The following is a 13,970-nucleotide window of genomic DNA, read 5'->3' as shown; positions in this document are numbered from 1 at the left end:
ACAGCTTTTGTTCACGACGCTGCAGGCAGGGATGCGGGGAGAAATGTCAAGCTACCGATGGCTGCTGAGAAGGGTCTAAGGTAGAAAGAAAACCTTCAGGGGTCTTTCCACGCTCACTATGGAATGTGGAAAAAAGTTAAGCCTAGGTTATATGATATCTAAATGGTAACGTTTGTATTTGGTGAGGTATTGAGAGAGTCATAGGTTGTAGGTTTAAAATCCCGAGAAAGTCAGCAGATTTGATAAAATTGTCGTGACTTCATTGCCTACGTGTGTTAAATCATATAGATAGAATCAATTATTTTCAATACTTCATACGTGATGATCTTAAAATTCAAATGCTAAGCCTTTGCAATTCGAATTCCTTATAAATATTCAATTGGAAATAATTTGATTTTGAATATTACATTTGTCATCTTGTCTACACTTTATTACCAGAAACATATTCCTAAAACTATGCCTTAAAGACAGTATTGCAAATTCCGCTTGAAACGCAACTAAAAACCGCTTCATCCCGAACCTCAGCAAGAGATTTTTTCTTTCAGTTTTTCCTCCTCTCATTTATCCGTTCGCAAATTACGTTACAATAAAGGCGAGCGTATGGTATGATATAAAAGCCTTAACAAACATACGCCTTATAATTACTCCTAGCCTTAAGACGTATTACATTAGTCTTAGCGTATGGTCTAAATCTATTCGCGTGTTAACTATGAATAATATCGCTACTAACTAACACTAAAAACAAGAAGGAAAAGATTGATATTATTCATTAAAGATACAAGCTACTACAATATTCCCACGGTTATCGCGAACAAGATGAAGCTGGGGATGAGAAGATGAAGAAGGAAAGTAAGGAAACGAAAAAAAAATCGATGAAACCATTATTTTAGTCCCAGAAACGGTGGCGCCGTTGGGAAGGATGGGGGGGAGAAGAGGGAAAGATTCCTGGGACAAAAGACGACCCCTTATAACCAAGGAGGGATTATAAGAAGCTAGGAGGGGGATGCGAAAATGGAGGATGGGTTTGCTCCCGAGTCTCCCACCCACCATTTCCGCCATCATTGTCACCTACTTTTAATAGACAAGACCATTCAGCAAATATCCCCTCTACAAAATAAATCTAGCGGAGAAAACAGTATACTGCATCCCAGAGCGACGAGAGAACCGGGAGGAGAGGAGAGAGAGTGAGAGAGAGTGAGAGAGAGAGAAAAAAAAAGAAAATTAATTTTGGTGTTGAAAGAAAACGGAGAGGAATCTAGCTCATTCTTTAATTGGCTGTCGGGTCAGCTTTGGCGGGAAAAAAAGAGATAGGAGAGAAAATTCTCCTTAGATTCACGGATGCTTGCATTTTTATATCTTTTCTTTTTTGGGGAATGAGTTAGATCGTTTGCATTATAATTAGCCTGAATAAAAAGGTGCTTTGTTATCAGAAGTATAATAAAACTGAATATAGTTTTCTGATAATAATATTGCTTCAAAATAAAAGTAAAAAAAAAATCATATTGAAATTCTCTATTTTGAAATGTTTTTTTTTTCTCACCCTCTAAAGATCATCCTTAGCTTTAAAGAACTTATTTCTTATCGAGAAGTTTTAAGATTGAACTAAAGTAAAACGTATACGAGGAAATTTCCGAGTTCTGACGCTCTAACTTTTCCAGGAGTCTCCCAAAACATATTTGAAACTTGAGTACTCAGTTTAAAATTATTTGACCTAACTCTCCGGCATCACAAATCTCCTATAAATATATATGCAAACACGTTCTGGTTATCTCTATAAGTAATACCATGATGCGGGAGAGAAATTTCAATTCCCCCGTAATCAATAGGTAACTTATAAAAGGTATAATTCCTTCCGGAATTTCTCAACGGGACGGCACCTTTCCTAATCACCGGATATCCCCTTAAGGCAAAAGCGCCATTAGAAACGATTAGGATTTCTCTGCTCGTGGCTCGCGCTTTAAATGTCACAAATTCCGTCGATAATCGTAGATCAAGTGTACGGACGAAATGAAATATTCAATAAAAGTGCATGCTGGCTGGCCAAGTGCTGCTGGCGGACCCTCTTTGATAAGCTAGCCTTATATCCGATCTTCTAGGTGTTTAAATAACGAGTTTATCCCCGGATACCGTTGCCGATTTCTACTCCGATATTTCATGATCTATTCTTTAGACTAAGGGAAACTGCCCTATCCAATCGAGACATTGCATGGGGGGGAGGCTTGTTCAACCAAAGTGAAGCAATGAAACGATATTAATCGAAATAGAAACAGCGTTGGGATATTTATTCGATTTCACGCGCCCTGGCTTAATACCTATTCAATCGATCAATTTGAACATGATTCAAACGCATCAAAGAAGCGTTTCCGGAGGGAAAGAGAGAAAAGTTCTTCCGAAAGTGCATGCACTGGGACATATCTCAAATGCAATTTATAGCGCGTACGAAGTTATTCTACAACGTGCGTGTATACTCTAAGAGATTCATAAAACATAAGTAATATACCTCCTGATAAGTAGAAATCTTAATGACACGTTATTTTAGCAAGATACAGTGCAAAACAAATGAGCTCGTGAAAAAATGCGCCAAATGCCATAGCAACGCTTCAAAACGATCTTAAGATGTCTATTTACAAGTTCTCAGATCGTAAGTGGGTTCTTGTTTGGTAATTGTACGTTACGCACTTAGGCGTAGGCGTGTTATTTAGGAGCCGGTACAAAATGGCTCTATCTTTGGTCGTAATAGCTATTTGAGAATGGTCTAGTCTAGCAAAGTTGATGTTCAGTATAAGTAAGTAAGAGAGAGGAGAGACTCGAGACCCTCTTTTAGAATCAATTTTCATCGGGCGGGCTTAAGAATAGACTTAAGGTGGGTGGCAAGAAGTGGGAGCGAGAGAGAGAGAGGCAAGGGCATAGAAAAAAGCTATCATTCGTCATCTTATTGGAAAGAGAGGTGTTTTCTAGTTTGGGCTCCCTACAGGGTGGTATAGGGGGGCAGCAGCCCAAGCTTTGGGGGGAAGCTTGCACTCTTAGTCACGGACGAAGGGGCAATCTCCAAAGACTGATAGATGAGTGGGAGGTCTGCAATAACCTTCCCAAGAGTAAGGGTGAATTCGCTTCCGTACGTGTGGTATAGTGGCTCCCTACATATCTTGAAGAGGAGAGAGAGAGAGAGAGAGAGAGAGAGCGACTATCATAAGAAAGAACGGATCCTCCAAGTTTCCAGTATACCACCACCCTAGCCTAGCTCCTTCCGCCTTTTTACATCCTCTTTCTGAAGATATAAGTTACTAACGTAACAGTTTTGTATTCGGGACAGGGCTGTCTGTCAAACACTCCACTCTTGTCGTGTATAGCTATAATTCCCCCTTGTCTACTTTCGCTTTTCACGGAAACTTTATGGATATATATATATTGAGAGAGCCACTTCTAAAATGCTATAAGGAAAACAGCCATAAGGAAAATGGTAGGTTACACTGTCTACTAGTGACTAATATCATACAATTAAAGTAGTACATTATTTCTTTCAAACATTAAAATTAATTAGCAAACAGTTTGACTATACCTCTTGACTTTTAACTATACGTCAAGAATGAAAATCTTTATAACCGCATTTGTTTCATGATCTGATAAACTATGAACATTAAACAATTTTACTTTAACTTTAGTTTGAAATTACCTTTAAACTAAACATCCCGCATATTTCACTCCAATTTCCTCATCACTCATTTTTCCGGTTGGCCTACCTACTTAACTAGATCAAAATCTAAAACCTTCAGTAACTTAACAAAAACATCTTAAAAAGGCTTAGCAAAACCTTGAAAAACAAGTGAAGCATCGAAAGATCAAATAATTTTTTCGCCCATTTCTAAAACATAAATGGGGATGTGTGGGTGTAGGGATTGCGTACGTTAGTATGGTATCATCTTTAATTGAAATCCCCTTAAGCTTTTGTCAGGGGCATAGAAGAGAAAACTTCCTGAGCAAACACATAACCCTATCGTCTTTGCCAATGAAATCTTGCACTCCTTTCCTTCCCGCCTAAAATCCACCTTAGGAGAAAACTATACTGAGCAAACCTCCATGGACTTCTTATTTAACTTTCCACCATAAAAATCACCAATATTTAACTTAGAAGGGCAAAAATAATTAGAGGAAAATCAACGGAATGAAAAAAGAGGGGCCTAGTAATGCCTTAAAGTTGAAGTGATCAAATACTATACTTTCAAGACCTAGTTTGTTTTATTTTTTATTTTTTTTTAGCGCGAGAGCCAAGGGAGTTAAACTCGAAACTGAATTGAATTCACCACCCACGTTTCAGTAAATAATAAAGGTCACAGAGTTGAGGGTCAGGTTATTGGTAACTTATAAATAACAGAATGGTTTTAAATAAAATATGCTTGTAAGCTTGGTGGCTAAAAATTAACCTTAATTACGAGCTATTAAATAATTCTGTAATTTATAGAATTTTTACATACATTACGTTGAATTTGTAGTCGAATTTTTTGTTAATTCAATTACGAGATTATATTTAATGGTTGTGAATATTTGGTGTGAGATTTTCGATTAAAACTGCGCGCGAAAGATCGTACGCCACATAATAACGTCACGTTTATAGTATAAATGAATGTTCACGGGACCCACCAAAACTACAGCTTTCGACTTCTAAACCCAGTTTGGCCCTTTAACCCAGTTTGCGACTTCCTCCGGAGTTTGGGAGTCTCTCTAGAGTAAAAAAGAATCGGTGTTGGGGGGTACAAAGAGGGTCCGTGCATGCTACACCGTGGCGTAGTGGACCCACGCGATAAAGGAGTTAAGGGGAAAGCCCCAAGAGAGCGATCGATCGACTTTGGGGGGGAAACCCGGATAGACTACGAAATTCTCTTTTATTTTGGGTAGAATGCAGCGCGTATCGTTCCCTTATCCGACCCAAAAGGAGCTGGGCTGCCATGGAAAAATAACGTTTTTGGAATACGTCCAAAATAAGAAAAATATACGCCCGGCATCCGAATTTTTATTTCATTCCCTTTACATGGACTCTCTAGTCTTATCCACTATAACGGGACAAAGAAAAGGGCCCCACCAAAGGATTGAAGGTGTTCCATCATCCATAATTTACACGTTTCATAATCATAATCCGAAATCCAAGGTTCCAAAAGCGCCTGAGACATAGCATAGGGGATAATCACATACCAAGGCTTAGCGACATAAATTTAATCGACAGTCACATCTGGGCTTAATACAAATATCCCTCCTTAATGATTAAGCTTTGAATTTAAATTTAACGCAACCTCGCAATCGGTATATATGTGAGATTGAATTATAATTTAGTAAGGGATTCGAGAGATGATGGGATTCTAGTCCCCATCAGGGATGTACAGATCATCCCTATCCATTCACCCAAACTCTCTAACTCTTTTTTTTTTAATGGGAATTCTGGCCTGGCCGCCGCTTTATAAATCTTTTCCATTTCTTTGTCCGTCCGTGCGACTCGCATTGCCAGAAAGAGAGAAAAAGAGAGAGATGCCGGAGGATGTACTGTAGAAAAGAGAAGCTTTTGGCATCAATACTAACATGTCACTCGACATAGCCGCCCGCCGACGCCAATAGAAAACTATCTTCTTCAAGCGATTTTTTCTTCTTCTTTTTCCAAGTTCTCTCTCTTCTCTTTTTCTTTGTACAACCCTTTTTTTCCAGTTTTATATATCGAAAATTCGGTAGAATTCCCCAAAGATATAAACGCTATCGGTTTCCATTCGATTTGTCTATGCCCCGGGATATAAAATACCCATTTTCTAAACCTTGGATGTCAGGATCAAATTTTATATATATATATTGTGCGGATAATACAGAGGGGGGAAAATATATTTACCGCTCAAAACGTCTGAGCTTACACTAAATTTAAGTTTACTTTTCCTAACCGTCGAATATATTCTAGTTTATTAAATAATCATAAAGAGCAGAGGCATAGAAATAATTTGCGGGTTTGAAAAGTTAGGCCTAAACAATAACGTAAGCCTTAGCAAACATAAGAGTTTAGTTACTTAAAGCTAAGCCTAATTCTAACTTGCAGTCATAAAAACAAAGGTTAGGCCTAAGCATTAACTTAGAAATTTAAGCCTTGGCAAGATTAGGTTTATAGAAATTAGTAACTTACAGCTAAGCCTACTTTTAACTTGCATTATGCTGGGGATAAAAACCAAAAGGTCTAATCTCCCATTAACAGTTAATTAATACATCGCGAGCTTCGTCATTAAGCCAATGTTTTCAAGAAGCAATTATCTTGAAATGACTAAACGCATTTTTTTTTCTCATTTCGTTCTCTCCCTCTCCCTTTTCGTCTTAATTTAGATTTTGATCAAGATGGGAGGCCAGACAACATATCCTTCTTGATCAAACGGATCAAAGTGCACACGGCTGACTCCCTCAGGGATTCCGATTATCGTTTCCCCGGTAATTATGGCGTCGAAAAATTCCTGGAACTCTTCTCGGAGGAAGACTACGATGCCTTTTGCCTCGCCTACATGTTCACCTACAGGGATTTCGAAGGGGGAACACTCGGATTGGCTTGGACGGGTGATCTCAAAAACGCCGGTGGAGTTTGTGAAAAAAACGGAGTAAGACATATTCCTCATTCTTTTTTACAGTTATTAGCTTCCGCTGTCAAATTTTCCGTTTTTCATATATTAGAGAAGGACAGGAGAGATATAAAATTGCGCATTAATCTACGCGAGAAAAGTTATTTGAACATAAAAGATTCGAAGCCTTAAGGCGAAGAAGAATTTTCCATAATTAAATTTGCAGTAAAGAGAAATGGGGAATCAACAAAAATTCCTTTCTTTATTCGATTTTAGCGCGAGAATTTAAAAGCTTCTCCGTAAGCGTCACTCTCATATATTTATTCAGGAATCAGTTATAACTTTCCTCGAATGAAATTTCCTTGTTTGAAAATCCCCATAAATCAATATAAATATATTACGTAAATGGACCGTTGATATTTTTCAATTTTAATGAAAATATACCTAAAAGTTTTAGAAAATTGGAAAAGCGGAAACAGGTATCCAAGAAGTTTCGGGGGCAGTTTGAGGTTTAATAATGAGAAACTGATGAAAGGACATGCAGGGGCGTGGGAGAGATTCGCAATTGAGAAAAGTTCCTCACTACTCTTTTTACTCTCTCTCTCTCTCTCTCATGTTTCTGGATGTTGCGGCGGCAACAACAACGGAAAGGGATGGCGTCTTATAGATTCCAGATTCACGTATAGTAAAGTTTGCCTGACTTTTCCGCGCCGTGTTTTGGGGTATGGTGCGAGAGTGAGAGAGAGAGGGGGGAAGCGAGCTAGACAATAAAATACGGAGGAACTCTGATAACGCAAAGTGCATTGCGAGAGAGTGGCAAGGAGAAGCTATAGCTACTTTGGGTTGTATATGTATTGTAAGGACAAAAGAATTTTTCGCGCCACAAACTCGCTACTTGCGGTATTTGGAATTCTCGGCGTCGAACCGTATACGTCACCCACGCGGCTTTCTCGAATGTTTCCCTTTCGGTTTCAATCAACGAAAGAGCTTACTCGTGTCCTCTTCCGAGCCATCATTCTCTTATTCTTCTTCTCGCTCGTCTTCAAACTGTCCCAATAAGAGAAGACAGCGTGTGCAGAAGTACATTACGCGTGGTAATGACTCGGGAGTTGTTTAGTTTAAACCTTACTGTATCTTGTAAATGAGATAAACTCGCTTTAACTTCCTCAGGATGTCTGCGGAAAACTTTGGTTTAGGCGGAAGCTAAGCAGTTCTTAAAGATTAAATCGGACACGCCAATACGACTCCACCCTGGCCGTGCACCCCTTTACGCGCGCGTTTCCAACAATGAACGTGCGTTCCCGCGCTCGCTATTCTCATCTCCCCTAGTAACAAGTCAAAAATTTCAAAAGAAAAACGGCAACCGATTGAATAAAGGTTTTGCCCCAAAACCGCTAGATGATGTAATGTAAGCACGGGACCAATAATAACAAAGAGAATTTCAATGCAGACTGACTATCCGGAGAAGAAAGATTGTCTCTACGCGAAAAGAAAAATAATATTTTAGTCTGGGCCTTCGAGCATTCGCGTTCGGGTTACCGTGGTTACGCCAACGTGTAGGACCAAGTTTTCTTTCCCACGGAAAAGTTAATGCACTCTAACTGTCAAGGGGAAGGATACTTTGCGAAGTTGAACGTTCTTTTCGAGAATTATTTCGGATCTCACTCAAATTAACCTTCAACAAAAAAGGACGTTCAGTGTATACCACTGACCCACCCCTCTGTATGATGTTTTTGCCCCTTTCTCTACAAGGCAGATTATTTACGAAACGTAGACAAGTATACAAGTAGACTTTATCCATTAAGCTTCGGTTACAGCCCTAAGATTTCCCCGAGAAAAAAAAGAACATGTTAAGCCGCCTTGGGCTAGGTAAAAAAAATATTTCCGGGCAAGTAGCTGAGGGGTATCGTTCTGAAAAGGTTGCTAAATGGAGATAATACCGGATTATTACCCGTAGCGAGGCTAACTTAAAATCCTCTTAAGCATAGCATAAATAACCCTTCTCTTTTGTTTTCCTCCTTCTCTTTCTTCGTCAGCATTACAGGGGAAGTCTAAAAAGTTTGAATACTGGGATCGTTACTTTGTTGAACTACGGAAAACACGTACCGCCCATCGTTTCACACGTGACGTTGGCTCATGAAATTGGCCATAATTTTGGATCACCGGTAAGTTTAGATACACAAACTATTACTAAGCCTTGGCGACATATTTGAAATGTTTTGTTTTGTTAGCACGATCCAGAAGATGATAAAGTGTGTACACCGGGTGATGAAAATGGGAATTACATCATGTTCGCGAGAGCAACGTCGGGTGATAAGAAAAACAATAATAAGTTCTCGCCTTGCAGTTTGAAAAGCATCAACGCCGTCCTAAATACTAAAGCTAGAAGCGTCAGAGGATGTTTCACTGGTGAGTTTAAGCCTTGGCTACAATCTTTCCAACAATTTATCTCTGGAAATTCATAGTTTTAAGCGGGTAAAATTTAAAAGCCTCTCCTAACGTTAACCCTAATTTGTCAATGATCATAGTTTGGTATCAAGCTACGAAGTTATCTTGGTAGTGATAAACGATGATAAAGTAGGTAGGCATCGCAAGAATAATTCCCATCTAGCTAAACCCGAATTCCTGAGAGGAAACTGAACTCCAATAAATCAGTCTACCATTCGTATCGTAGATGGTAAGGGTCTCCAAAGACCTCAATTAGGCCTAACTTTTCAAGTTGTTAAAACAAACAGAAGAAAAAAAAAACCCGATAAAATTAATTTTAGGGTTATTGCTTTTCGCCCACACAATCATCATCTCTTTTCAATAACAAGTTCAACACCATCCAAATCTGAATCCAACCCAAAAAAGAGAGAGTGGGAAAATTGGAAGTCAAACATACTCGATCTCCGCCCCGAGAAGTATATTTTTAAAAGCATACATGGACATAATTGGCTATGAATAAAAAGCTAAACCCAAGGAGGCAGAGGTGCAGAGAGAGTTAAACTTCTTTATTTTAGTAAAGCCCAGAAAAAAAAAATGTTGGAGATTAATAGTTTGGGACCACCCTTCGAGGGCTTGAAAACCAAGCAGCATCAACACTCTAGTCAAAAAACCCGTTTCCCAATGGCGTCTATCGCTTGCTTTACCTACTCGGGACATTGATTTACGAAGCTGGATGGAAGAAACAATTTATCCCGTACCCTTCAGACTTTTTAAGGAAATTTTTTTTTCTTCTTTCCGTTAAGCCTTGGCCAGGAGATTAAGCGAGAAAAACGCAATATTTCACTCGCGGCGATATTGACAAGTCTCTCGCCGCTGATGCCCTCCTAGCTCTCTTGCAAAACCCCATGGGCCAGATTCAAAACAATCAATTTAAAACCCAGTAAAGAAGAAAAAAAAAAACTGTTCCGTGATAGAGTAAGCGGCGACAATTTCGATAAAAACATTTTAAATTTCTTATCGTAAAGTTACTACCCCCCATTCCCTAAAATTTTTGAAAGGTTTAACTAGGATATATGCTAATGAATATTCATGTACGTAGAAAGAAAAAGTCTTTTCGTTTCTCCACACACTAATATTTGTTTATATCCTAAGCCTTTTTTATTTAAAAAATGGAATTTCTTCCTTTTTTTCTTGGGTCTGACTTATCTGCCTGGTAAAGTTTGAGTAATAAATTTTGAGGTTATCTCTATTAAGCGTTCTTTAATTTAAAATGAATGAGAGCAGTCGATTCGTTAAATTTAACTAAATCTCACTTAAGAAAAAGAAAGGTGAACGATAAAAAGTATACTAAAATAAAAGAAAAGAATAGGTTTAAATTTTCAGTACATTTGAACCTTTTCCCTTTTCTAAAAAAAACTTCAGAGAGATTAAGTTCAAGAAGATAGCTTCGTACGAAAGAGTTTAGTTTCTTTTTTAAGATAACTTCTTTGTAAAAAGCCAGGCCCAGTTTGCCAAGAGAATAACACAGAAACCTTAAGCGAAATAAGGTTGATGTGGTATCAGTCTTAATATTCAACAAAAGGGCTCTGATTAGGTCTAGAAAAAACAAAATAGGTCTTGAGGATTTCAAACTAAATACAAAAAAGTTAACCTATTCGCGAGCATGGTTCACGAAGGAATAGGCAAGAACTATAGCTAGACCTAACTAAAGCCGGTATTATACCAAAGAAAGAGAAACTTGAAATGAAAACCTTGGGAGTATCATAACTTTTCTTCTTGAAAGAAGCAGCTCTATATCAGAAGAAGCTCTTTCTTTCTAAAGAAAGATCTAGCCTATTTCTTCCACGTAAAATACCTTTATTTCTTTTCCTGGTATAGAGCAGTCCCTTCTTATCGAAAGAAGCTATATCGTTCGTTTCACGGGTCCTAATCCCCTACGCTCGTTTTCACGCCTTTTTGACAGTCAACCGTTTTCTTTCTCTCTTTTTTCCTTCGCTTCTGCTGATCTTAAATCGAGAAGTTAAAGAAGAAGAAGAGGGAACGCATCTTCCTAACTTTCCTTAATCCAAAAAAGGTTCAAATGGTATATGATTTGAAATCGAGGGGACTGACAGTTGCTTCTTGGTGCGAGGGAGAATACCCCAATATAAGCCTCGCCCCAGTGTGTTAGTTTCTCTGTAATTCCGAAATTGTCTATTATGAAATATAGCTACTCAAAATCTTCGAGACAAAATCCGAAATCAAAGGAAACCCACAAAATCTTTCAAGAAGAAAAAATATATTTGACAAAATCGGGGAATATTAGCAATTTCGGACTCCTCGACTTAGAAGAGGGGACGTTTGGATAGTCGAGTATACAATAAAGACCAAATCTTCTCAATAAGAGACCCGAAGTTATTCGACGCTATTCGCCATTCGGGCCTTGGCTGGCATTAAGTCCCAAGCTATTTCCCCGGGCAAAAATAAACATTAGAAAGCTAGCTTACTCTTCCAAACACCGCCCCCTTTGCCTACCTAATTCTCGCTTGCATATAACAATTATTTAAATTATTCGGGACCTCGCAAAATATAGAGTATATCCCATTACGGGTCCTTAATTTGCCTTTTGCAATTGTTTATGTAACAAACATACTTAATGAAAGGTAATATTACATAGATTATTGTTATTTGAGCACTATACACTTCAATTTGGTAAAATCATCGCAATAAATACAACAATTTAGTATGAGCGCCTGGAAGATGGCATTCCCCTCTAGCATTAATGTATGCGGGGAAAACCCTCTCTACAGGCGTTCTATGGAAAACCAATGCTAGAGTTTCACTCTAAATGTTGGCTTTGCTGTCTTACAGTAGTTACAATTTTAATAGCGCGTATGCGGGGAAAACCCTTCCTACAGGCGTTCTATGGAAAACCAATGCTAGAGTTTGACCCTAAAAGTTGGCTTTGCGGTTTTACACTAGTTATGTTTATTTTTTTCTTTACTTTGAATGGAAGATTACGATTAATATTTTTAAGTGAAATTCTCTGCCTTAATTACACGCCAAGGGACGCACTCAGCGGAGCAGTAGATAAAAAACTAACTAGAGTCATTTAAAACCCCTACTGCCTGACAACACGTTAATTGAAAAATATTAACGTACGGATAAGGGGTTTCAAACTCAAACTGATACTCGGTTTTTTTCTCGTTCCGAATCTCTTTTTTCTCTCAAAACTCATTAATGACTAAAACGGGATGTATCTCATAGGCGGGTGGAACGCGACATCTCCAGTCTCGAGATGAGCTCAGCGTTTGGAAGGTCTGCTGTTAATTACCATAGAAATTTTCCGTCGGAGCGATTCTCAATCAAAGGGAAAGATTCCTCGGTGGTATTTATTTTTAATCGCGGATTTTCAACGCTAAACGCTGATGGGCCTTAATTATCAGGCTCTTGGAGAGGAGGCCTTAGAGGCGGGATACGAGTTTTAGGCCTAGCGGGTGGTTACCACGTAGGGTGGGGAAGGAAAAAAAAGAAGGGAGGGGGAATCTAGTATACTCGTTTTAAAGGGATGGAAATGTAATTTCTCGCAGAGCTGCAGCACGCCATCTGCGGTAACGAAGTGGTGGAACCCGGGGAGGAGTGCGACTGTGGCTGGGCCGAAGATTGCGAAGAGCCGTGCTGCTTTCCCATGAGAAATAATCCGCCACCCAGCGAGCCCCCCTGCAGATTGAGGCCCAGAGTCAACTGCAGGTATATATGGATGCCTTATCACCCCTTATAGAGTTACCCTTCCTTCTTTCCGGCTCCCTATACTACAGTATTCTCCACCATCTCCCGCCGTCTTCTTTCTTAAGTCTAGTTCACACACACGCAATATTTACCAACTTCACAAACAAAGTAAAGGTCCACTCAAACTTTTGCCCCTCCAAGAACGATGGAGGTAAAACAACGAGATCGTGTGAATGGACCTTTAGTAAACTAAACTTACGTTTGCCCAGATTCGGGTTACGTGAAATTGATTTACCATAAAAGTTCAGTTTGAAATCAAATTGTTACGTTTGTTTTAAACTAATTAACAACCGTTAGTACCTGACGAGTTTAGCTATAGCGGAGGTTCTAAAATTGGATTATATAAGCTAGATTGTAGGCAGTATAATTAAGTTCAACGTAGCCACAGAGCACAGTTCCTGACTTAATTTTGGAAAACTTAACAACACTTGATTCGCAGTGAGAACTAGACTTAAGATTACCTAAAGCAAGAAGCGTACCCGAGCTAGCTCATTCCCATCGATTTTATTATTTACTTAATGGATAACGTCTTTCGGCGCACGCAGGGTTATTCGATACAAATTACAATTCGCCTCCTTTTCTTCTTTTCCTTTTACTCTTTTATTCCGCAATTGGTACGCGCCACGTGATTCTACTCTAGTCCTAGTCAAGGTCCCTGCTGCACCAACGAATGCTCGCTCAAAGTTGGAGATAAATGTCGAGAAGACAACGGGTGCCGGAGCGCCTCCTATTGCGAATATCCTTTTCTAATTATTAAGCCTACTTTAACGAGCTACTATAAATTGGCCTCGTGTTCCACGAAATAGCGGTTGCAGCGGGAGCGCTCGACCAAAACCTTTCCCGTTGCAGTGTAAAAGTATGGGCAGGAGTTACAGTTAGTTAAAGTACTGACTGGGAGTCAACGTTTCTTCGCTCCCTCCTTGTAGTAACCGTGTACACTAAGAGCCCAGGGAACTCGTTAAAGGAAAATGTAGCGAATTTATCGGAAAAGGGTGAAGGTAAAAGTTCCTAGATTGAAGTAAAGCTTAAAAACTAACGAACTTATCATTGGTACTCACTCCACGAGGATGGTTTAAACTTCAACTTAATGGATTTCCTAAATAGTAAAAGGGTGGTAAGCGAAGGCGGTTATTTCCAGAGAACCACGGATTGTAAAATAGGGTGGAGTTTAGCCAACCGTAGTTAAGATATTGACAGCTTATA

The 13,970-nt window shown here is 39.1% G+C and overlaps 1 protein-coding gene across 1 annotated transcript in view; it reads left to right on the top strand.

Annotated features, from left to right (window-relative positions):
- The window catches only part of LOC149692410 (disintegrin and metalloproteinase domain-containing protein 10-like), a 91,370-nt gene that overhangs the window by 69,767 nt on the left and 7,633 nt on the right, over window positions 1-13,970 (top strand). The window contains exons 5-9 of the mRNA XM_089868158.1: window positions 6,346-6,611; window positions 8,609-8,737; window positions 8,804-8,981; window positions 12,569-12,728; window positions 13,408-13,503. Of these exons, the coding sequence (XP_089724284.1) occupies window positions 6,346-6,611; window positions 8,609-8,737; window positions 8,804-8,981; window positions 12,569-12,728; window positions 13,408-13,503 (829 nt within the window). The remainder of the gene's footprint in view (window positions 1-6,345; window positions 6,612-8,608; window positions 8,738-8,803; window positions 8,982-12,568; window positions 12,729-13,407; window positions 13,504-13,970) is intronic.

This window comes from Phalangium opilio, unplaced genomic scaffold (assembly GCF_054372755.1).
Source record: "Phalangium opilio isolate 3A_F unplaced genomic scaffold, DU_Popi_V2 ptg000024l_1, whole genome shotgun sequence".
NCBI lineage: Eukaryota > Metazoa > Arthropoda > Arachnida > Opiliones > Phalangiidae > Phalangium > Phalangium opilio.
This window is presented reverse-complemented; position numbering and strand designations above follow the sequence as displayed.